The 10,000-nt window shown below is 41.3% G+C and overlaps 2 protein-coding genes across 6 annotated transcripts in view; one reads left to right on the plus strand and one right to left on the minus strand.

The window, feature by feature from the left end:
* Positions 1 to 9,285, minus strand: part of LOC122248066 (protein singed wings 2) — a 21,653-nt gene extending 12,368 nt beyond the window's left edge. Inside the window, exon 1 of one of the 5 annotated variants that reach the window (XM_086551523.1) lies at positions 9,144 to 9,285. Coding sequence is in view for 1 of the 5 variants with exons in the window: in XM_086551521.1 (XP_086407647.1) it covers positions 1,591 to 1,650 (60 nt within the window). In the remaining 4 variants the exon portion in view is untranslated. Of the gene's footprint in view, positions 1 to 1,590; positions 1,998 to 7,695; positions 7,839 to 9,139 lie in introns of those variants that run through there. The other 4 variants (XM_086551525.1, XM_086551524.1, XM_043007872.2 and 1 more) reach the window with 4 other exon arrangements.
* The window catches only part of LOC122257057 (protein singed wings 2), a 19,145-nt gene continuing 18,328 nt past the window's right edge, over positions 9,184 to 10,000 (plus strand). The window contains exon 1 of the mRNA XM_043022098.2: positions 9,184 to 9,569. Within this exon, the coding sequence (XP_042878032.2) occupies positions 9,519 to 9,569 (51 nt within the window). The 5' untranslated portion in view covers positions 9,184 to 9,518. The remainder of the gene's footprint in view (positions 9,570 to 10,000) is intronic.

The following is a 10,000-nucleotide window of genomic DNA, read 5'->3' on the forward strand; positions in this document are numbered from 1 at the left end:
AGGTTTAGCCTAGAATCCCAAACATATATGGCACCACCATGAATGGCACCCATTCACTGTCTCTAGCAATCACTATCTTCAGAGAGAGATGACACAGCAAGATGCTTACATCCTGCTCTAAATTAACCCTTTCCCGACGGGGCACTCGCTACGCGAAGACCCCTATGCCGGGCGATTGCAATATTGCCTTGTAATCATCACACTAGCATGACGCCCCGGCATCGGGAGCTTGGCTGTGTCACACGAGAGTGACGCACCGTCGTCATAGGGTTAACAGCTATGTAGGCAGGCAGAGTAAGGAGGTGATCCAGACCCTGTCCAGAGTCTACATTATGCCCCTGTGCCAGTCTGCCTTTGCTGTGGCACTTGCAGTCTTAAACACAGATTTACTTCCTCTTCCCCATCTCTTCATGTAATCTTGCTGTGGTTGGTATTTCCTTCATATTTGTTCATGAAAGTACACACACATGAAAAAAATAAAGTTGCTCTTTGCCCTCCTATAAAACAGTAATACTTTTTTCACACCGAATGTAAAGAACATAACGGACCCTATAGTATAATTTTAGATACTGCAACATAGAAAAAGCCTGTCATATGGTACATATAAGTCTCACAATACAGTAAAGCACAAAAAGACATAAACACAAATAATGCTCTAGTATTATATCAAGTGAATGGAAGAGAGTGCAAAAAGTTGTCATATGTCATGTGAGTTTCCTCATGCTGAAATAAAACCCATTTAGAGTGCCTCACAGGTCGCTCGTGCCCATCCAGGGGAGTGGGAAAACAAATCATCTGCAATGGGTTAACGCATTGCTGACGGGTGTCATGACATGCATGCCAGCACCAATTAGGCCTAAAAGACGGATGACCATGCATACACGACATGACATCGGAATCTATTCTCAATTGGAGTGCACACAGTCATGAGTATTATGGCAGTAATGGTTCTAAAGTCAGCCTAACCCCTTTTTTTGTGATGGATTTATAAGAACATATTAATTAGGCTAGTCTGCGCTGCCCAGAGAAAACATTTCCCATTTTCGCGTCCGACGCCGCCAACGAGATATCTGGCCAAGGCCGGCGCTCGGGGTGAGCGAGCGGGCAGCCCAGGCTCGCGGCCCGTGCGCCCGAGAATCTCGAAGTGTACGGATGATGCGTTCGAAAACCTCGGTATAGCGACCGTGCAAAGCCGGAATGGCCCCGGCGTGAATGAGTTAAGGACCCTGTCCAGAATGGGTTAATAACCATTCACTTTCTTTTTCTTTGTAACAGTGACAAACAGCTTTTACATAGAATTACCAAGCAATTACCTCCTAACAGACGTGCATACTACATTTAGTCCTGTTCAGGTAAAGACATCAGCAACCTGGACCAATGTGTCTCAACAAGTAGATTTTGACCTGTAGATTCCAGAAATAAAATTTGCCCTTTGACACGGATTGAACTACAGTAGATGAAATTGATTATTTACTGCATAGCTGCATCAGAATTTCAGACAGTACCTCTTTAGGGGCTAACCAATCTCCCTAGTTTGTCAACAATAATCAGCACGAGACCATGGGATCCCTACACACACACACATCTTACCAAGCCCAAATGAGCACATAAGAGACCTGCTCTCAGCCCCCTGCACAACCAAATGCCCATGCCATGTCCACAGTGGCCAAGAGAGCCAAGGCCACACACAGCACACACCTGTCACAGTCTCCGATTCCCAGACACCAAACGCGGAACAAGCAGACTCCCTCACAGAATGCACTTCCTCCTCTCCTACGTCTGATTTCGCGGCCTCCTTATCTCATCAGAGAAATCCTGGAGTGTTCCTCCACGTCTCCGTGTCTCACGGGGACATTCCAAGGCTGGATATTACAGTTTTGTTCATAAATTACGGCCGTAGGGACCTTTCTAGGCTTTTTAGGGGTCTCGCAACCCGTCACTATAGCCAGAACCAAAACAACGAAGGACCTTTCCGACGCGACGCCGTTGGCAACACTGTGGCAGCTCATGAGGATACTTCTGATAGATCTCATTTCCTGTTCAATTATTTCATCTGCCATCAAATCACTGCGATGAAAGTGCGCGTGTAGGTGCGTTATAATGCCGTTGTGCCACGGCTGGGCTTTCGTTTTCATTGCGTATACATATTTTATTAACAGAGGTATAATTATGAATGTCAGATGGTGTGATGATAATCCTATGGTGTGTGTGTGTGTGTGTGTGTGTGTGTGTGTGTGTGTGTGTGTGTGTGTGTGTGTGTGTGTGTGTGTGTGTGTGTGTGTGTGTGTGTGTGTGTGTGTGTGTGTGTGTATCTGTGTATGTGTGTGTGTGTGTGTGTGTGTGTGTGTGTGTGCGCGCATGTGCGTGTGCCTGCGTGCGTGCGCGTGTATGTATATATAGGTGTGTGTGTGTATGTACGTGTACGTGTGCCTGCGTGCGTGCGCGTGTATGTATATATAGGTGTGTGAGTGTGTGTGTGTTTGTGTGTACGTGTTTGTGTGTGTGTGCATGTGTGCGCACGTGTGCGTGTGCCTGCGTGCGTGCGCGTGTATGTATATATAAGTGTGTGTGTGCGTGTGTGTATGGATGGATAGATGGATGGATGTGTATGTGTTGGTATATGTATGTGCGTGTGTGTGTATGTGTATGTGTATGTGTATGTGTATGTATATGTATATGTATAAGTATATGTATATGTATAAGTATAAATATATGTATATGTATATATATATATATATATATATATATATATATATATATATATATATATATATATATGTGTGTGTGTATGTGTGCATCCTTGCATGAATGTATGCGTATGGGTGTATTGCTACTAGATATATTAATTAAATACTAAAATGTACCCCGAAAGCATCATTAGACTGTTTAAGGTTAACGAATCTCCGAGAAGATCTGAGTCATGGAAGTCAGCAGTTTGTTGTGCAATTACCATACTTTACTGATAATATGACCAACTATTAATCAATGCAACGAAAGTCAAGAAACAGTTTGAAATGTTATCAGTAGTTTCCGGTCAGTTCTAGTGATCTTGAACTATTGTGCTATTTCTCATCATTATTATTTGCGTATTTTAGGGTCCTTTGTTGTTTTACTACCTTCTGGCTGGTTTTGATTTCTTCATGCCATTTGTGTTATAAAAAGTGTAAAGCTTTTACTTGAAACTTTTAATGACTGGCTTTTCTTGGACCATTCCAAAATGATTGATAATAACTTTTTAATTAAGTAAAGATAACGAGTATAACACCTGCTTCCAGCAAAGGCCAGCAGGCAATGTCCAAATCCTCTGCCACTAGAAAAACCTGTCTCACACAGCAACAATTCTTTGCTTATATCCAAGCATTCAGTTGTCAGGCTGCTAATCTCTCCCGCGATCTCATCCCGGGGGCACACAGTCTGCAGTCACGGTTAACGTCATCCCGCGTCAATCACTGGCATTGTTCTTGAGCAGATAGAAACTTCTGGTTGATCAGCTGCTGGCCGTTATCTTCTAATCGCTTATGTTTTTTTTTATCACTTTCACCTGCAGCATTCGGCATTCTTATTCGTTTATTTCAAGGCCTCCCCCCGGTTTCCGACAACAATACTGCTAATCCACATCAATCTAACGTCAACGTGCTTGGGCAATCTGCTTTTCCATTTACCACCTGTCCTTCCATCTGTCTCAGGAACTGTAAAGTGTCCTCGTCTACAATCTATGCTGCTTCTTGGAAAAGTGACATTCGTAGTTCGAAATGTTTTCCTATCTTTATACCTTATTTATTAGATTCACCTTAGTTTCCATTAGTAGTAGTCATTATCCAATTCAAAATTCGCTAAGTATTTGGTGATATAAGTTGTTACACCGCTAATATTCAGGAAATCTGATATTACCACTGATGCGCATTTCCCATCTGGTTGCACTCACAATGAGATTTGTTCCTACTATTTTCTTCTGTGTGCTGGAAAATGCTATCCACTGTCTTCGAGATTAAAAACTCTGATTCCACCATTTTTTCTCTCTCTCTATCATGTTTTTCAATTCTAGAACTACACCTCTGGATTGCTCTGCATGGCAAATTGTTAGTCATCTTTTGATGAAATGATGTAAAATCCAACTTTATCTCTTTGTTACTGACCGTTTTCTTGCTTCGTCTCTCTCTCTCTTCGTGCAAAACTGATCAACTAAAGTAAACATAATTTCTCATTTGGCCTGGTTCCTTTTCCACTAAATTTCTTCCGTTAAACAGAAATCCCTATCCACCGTACAACAGCTATTAATGATGAATTGACAAAACCGCGAAGAGCGATTTACTGCATCACAATGGGCTTAATAATCACTTACTGTGTATAAGCTGCACCGTAATCCGAGAACGCTTTCGGTGAACCGTTATTTTTCCCTCGAAATTTGAATGCGGAAGGTCATTTTAAGACCCTTGTAGCACTTAACTAAATTTGTGTTTCATTGCCGCAAATTATCAGTACCACATAAATTAGTATGATTATCTGAGAGCTCGTTAGTCTGCCATTTACGGAGTATGGTGAATAATCAGTGCGTTTGGAACGGGCCGGCCCTTTCCCCGACCCTATCAAACAAAAGTGTGTTGAAGGAGACTGATGAGCTTATATCTTGCAAGTAAAATTCAGATCATATAGAAATCATGTACTTATGGTAATGGCAGCTGCTGCAATAGCTTTATTTCGGTTTACAAAAAATTAATATGAGATCTCGACAATAATGATATGCAAACTACATGATGTGCCTTTCATTTGATTATCACTAGGAAAATATTTAAATATTCAAAGTAACATATGAAGTTTAAAAAATATGAACATGATACATTTTTTACATGTATTTATTTTTGTAAAAAATAATTCAATTACATTTTTTGGACGTTAAACACCGTGTCCTGTTGAAACGGGCACAGCGACCATGAACGGCGTTTTGCCGTGACCGACTTGTGAAAGCATTCATTGACGTCATCGGTTATGTTTCACAGTACGACATAGCGAAAAGGCGATGCATCTGGACATAAAGTTTGATGTAATTTTCACGCCGTGGACGGTAAAACGATGACAACTGCAGCCATAACCGTGTTTAAACGTGCACGATGCATGTGGAAGCGCTCATTGATGCTAAAGGTTATTTGAAAATTATGCTGCCTTGTACTATTACCTCTTCATCTCTCTTTCCATCTATCTATTTCCCCCTTCCTTCCTTCCTAGCTTTTTCCATCTATATATCACCGTCCCCTACAATACCCCATCTCTCCCTCTCCCTCCCTCCCTCCCACTCACCCTCCTTTCCCTTTCTTCGACTTCGTCTTTCAGGTAAAATGGCATAAAGAACAAAATGCCGGTTTTTCTTTCGCTCTGTCTACAGATATTTGTCTTGGTTCGCGCTCTCTCCCGAGTCCTTGTTGAATGCAATGTTTACTAAATCTTGGAGGATAATGCAATTACCATATTCGCTTTACTGATATCAGAGGAATCCTGGACCTAAAGATAGAGCATCTTAGCTATAACCGTCCTATATCTGAACTAGGATACCCTTGAGAGAGTGAAAAATAAATATGAAAATATAATAGCATTAATAATGATAATAATAATAGTGATGATGATGACAATGATAATATACATAACAGTTACAACAATGACATTAATACAAACAACTATCAACTGTCCCAATCTAGGAAAGTACGATGCTCCATATGCTTGATGCTTGACATTCAACAGAAATCCAAATAAAAGAAATAATCACCCCCTCCCCCAAAACAGAAAGAAAAATCCACCCTAATTAACCATAAAGAATTTGTGAGAACGAGAGTAAATATACAACACAGACTGGTGGACGAAAAGTAATTCAGGTCGTCAATAAGCAATTCCTGATTATTCCGGATATACTAGATATACTGCAGAGTTTAGTAACTATTGATTGTAAGCAAACTTAGGAAAAAGAAAAAAATCTAGACTTAGAACACTAATTGCATCATGCTCCCATTGAAGAGCTGGAGCGCAAAGTACGGGTATGTGCAAGCATGCATGTACGCATGACCCATCTCGCAGCTGATACTACGCGACAAGCATGCGGCTAGACATTGCGCCGAGAAAACATGATGTATCTAATAAGAATCAAGAAAAGAAAAACTCTAATTATCGATTCGATTCTGCATCTAACCCACAGACAAGAAAGAGAAAAAAAAAAGAAATTGCCACAGTCCTTTCCTCCATTTACCCTACTTCTCATTTCCGTATTCACAAAGAACGGGAATTTCCAAAACATAATGCACCTATTTGATACGAAACAACTATCACACAGAGCAAGATCAAACAGATTGAATCAGTTGACAACAGATACCAGTAGCTTTCAACAATTCCTCTAAACCACTATAAAAGCCATTTGAGTTTTAGATACATACATCTATCTCAACATAACTCCATAGCTATAACCGTCCTATATCTGAACTAGGATACCCTGCCAAGATTCCCCACGCACTCTTAAGGACATCTCCCGTTCCACCTGCATCTATCTCCACACGTCACGTAGGACTCGACACCAGATCTACTACGCGCATAAGCCTTGCCTCGATAAGTGAACGGAAAAGGCGACTCGCTACCAATTACCCTCCGCAGTGTACATCAGCTGATATGTGTTAGAGCGAGATTTGATTTTTTTTTTCTTTTTGTAGGCGACGATCTAAACAATCCTCTCCTTTCTATCATCGAGTTATTTGGTTGAGTCCGAGAGCATTTACAGCTTGCGTAACCAGGATAAAGAGGATGTTTTAATATGTTCAATAATATAAAATTCTCTCTCTCTCTCTCTCTCTCTCTCTCTCTCTCTCTCTTCCAGTAAATTTGTTGGATCTCGCCTTCTCTCTAATAATGATCATATTAATTAATGATATACTGATGATGATAATAATGATTGTATTACTAATAACAGCAGTAGTACTACTGATAATAGTGGCAATTACAAAAACGATAATCATAACAATAATGATGTTAATAATAGTAACAACAATAATAATTTCAACAATAAGATACTAACAACAATAACAATAATGATAAATATAATGATGATGATAATCAGTAGTAGTAACAATAATAGCAATGATAACATAATGATGATGATTAGTAGTAATGATAATGATAGCAAAAATAACATAATGATGATTCTTAAGATAAGGACAATGATCACATAAACAATGGTGTTTAAAATTATAAGTATAACAATGGAACCAGTAGAGTCCACAGAAGCCGCTAAAGAACCTTCAAGCCCCTGCATAACAAGAAATTCCTGAAGGATTTTCACCTGGGCACCGATCCTTCCTGGTGCAGATGCTCCCGAGGAGGCCAGGAATCAGGACAATGTGAGGTGAATTATCAGTGGATTCGGACACCGCCCGTGCCATAATTATATAATGTACTCTCTCATCCTGTCTGTACGGAGGCTCTCCGATTCTCGTCACAATTTTGGTCCGCTTCTTTGCCCGTTTCTGTGTTCGTGATTAATATTAGTAGATTTCCCCCCAACCTCTCTTCGTTTTAAACTTCGTACCTATCATTTTCTTGCCACGATACTGCAAAAGAGTGGCTATCACTGCAATAGACGAGCAGTGTTGGCCGTGCCCGCCTCGAGTGCCCGCTAGAGAGGCTGCCCAGAACCCTCGCGAATCGAGACCATTGTGTACTCACTTGTCTTCGTCACAGCCTCCACTTCGCCAAGGTCACAGCTGCACACAGATCGTGGCAGAAGGTCTGGACACACAACTTAAGAGGTCCTCCGCCGACTTTGCGAAGGAAAGGTGCCACAAGCAGTACTGGGTAAGTGGTCAAAAAGTTGAGGAGTGTCTGGATTGTTCCCACAGCAGGCAGGATGTTCACCACGCCGCTGTGATGGTGCCGCTCTATTGTTTGTTTAGAGTACCCAAGGTGTTATGTGATATCATATACTGTGAAAAGCCCCCTCGTGATAGGTGAAAACACGTCCTTGCTGCTCATGTACGCATATACGCACTCGAAGTCTTATCAAAAATATATAAAAACCTGGGTACAAAAACGCGTTGTTAACTTCGGCAGCCTTTGATCACACCATGTTTACATCAGAACAAGTAAAAGAGAGATAAGAAAGAGAGAGAGAGAGAGAGAGAGAGAGAGAGAGAGAGAGAGAGAGAGAGAGAGAGAGAGAGAGAGAGAGAGAGAGAAGGGAGAGAGAGTGACGTATGGACAATGAGAGGGAGGGCAGAGGGACAGGGATGGACATGTGGTGAAAGAAAAAGAGGAAGAGGGTGTAGGGGGATAAGTATAAGTAGGTAATGTTTATATATATTTACTAGATTGTAAACTTTGGAAAAAAGTAAATATATTGATAGGTACAGTCGAGAATGCAAAATACGACACAGGAAAATCCGGCTGTTGCTAATTGCAGAGCATCACATGAAAAAAGTATCGTTCAGCTCCTGCAACGCAGTCATTATCTCTGATAATCCAAGCAAATTGCATGGAACTAAACGTTGAAAAGGCCCTAAATTGTTAATGAACTGTAACAGGCTCAAGGTTGTCTGTGCCGGGAAATAGAGCATTGTGTGAAATTGTGCAAAGTGTTCAGCCTTGAGTTAGAGGAAGGGTAAGCGAGACGCATGCATTCTGTTCCTGATTGCGTACTTGGGGTCATGTGATTCTCATCTCCTGGGTGGTGTTTGTTTAATCACAGTCAGGCTAATAAAGCTCATTAGCAGAGCAAATTACACAGCCAACCTACGGAGAAATGTTTAAGTAGTTACGGGAATGATGGTGAACTTAACTACCCGCAGGTGGTCGTCCAACAGCTGGGTCAACCGCTCGGCGTCGTGGGTGACAACTCGCTCCGTCTAATGTCACATTAACCTCTCCTCACACTTCATCCTCCTCTCACCACGCTCTCCCGTGCCCATTATCCTCATTGACTTTGGCGTAGAGAAATTATCGGGCATTTTTTCGTGTTTCTCTTGTTCGTTCCCTTCAATTCTTTGAGTGCCACTAAAAATGCTGTTTTTTTAGATTCGCTTCCTTAAAACTTGTTAATTTCCTTTCCTTTCTTGAACTAGAACTCTGCGTAAGTGTTTGTTCGCGATACAAATAAGATGAAGGTCTAAATTACCTACCTGGCTCTCTTCGCAGGTCCGCAGTCCGTGAGCGACCGTCCGTCCGTGAGGCTGGCTGCTGCGCTTGTTTGGGGCCGGGTCCAGTGCGGCAGTGTGTGTGTATGTTCAAAGCGTGGAGGGGCAGCGTATTAAATATCATGTAGTGGAGTCGTTTGCATCACTCCACACGACGGGGCGCTGCGGACGTCATCCTCGGACCGCCTCGTGTCTTGTGGGAAAGCCTTATCGCATCCTCTTCAGCGCCGTTGCAAGATCAAAGGGACGCGGCGTTGCGCCAGAGACCAGCCGCCGCACAGCCTCTCCACCGGAACACTCGTCTCCGATAAAAGGGAGGAAGCTCACTTGCCACTAACATCTTTCAGGTTGCGTGCGAGCATGTGGTTGCAACGGTGCCTGACGCTGTGCGCGCTGACATCCACGACGTGGGTGAGTCATGTCGCGATTCCCTTTCTTTTCTTTTATTTGTCTCTCTTTTGATTTTTGACCTACTCTCCCTTGCGTGTGTCCCTCTGTCTGTTGCTCTCTCTCTCTCTCTCTCTCTCTCTCTCTCTCTCTCTCTCTCTCTCTCTCTCTCTCTCTCTCTCTCTCTCTCTCTCTGGTAATATTCTTTTTTCTGTAATAATATATTATATATATATATATATATATATATTATATATATATATATAATTATATATATATATAATACACATATATACATATATATGTATATATACATATATAGATATATATATATATATATATATATATATATATATATATATATATATATATACATATATATATATATATGTATATAATATATATATATTATATCTATATATATAATATATATATGTGTGTGTGTGTGTGTGTGT

The sequence above is a fragment of the Penaeus japonicus genome, unplaced genomic scaffold (genome assembly GCF_977035675.1).
Source record: "Penaeus japonicus unplaced genomic scaffold, GWHDUDI00000001_assembly GWHDUDI00000025, whole genome shotgun sequence".
Lineage (NCBI taxonomy): Eukaryota > Metazoa > Arthropoda > Malacostraca > Decapoda > Penaeidae > Penaeus > Penaeus japonicus.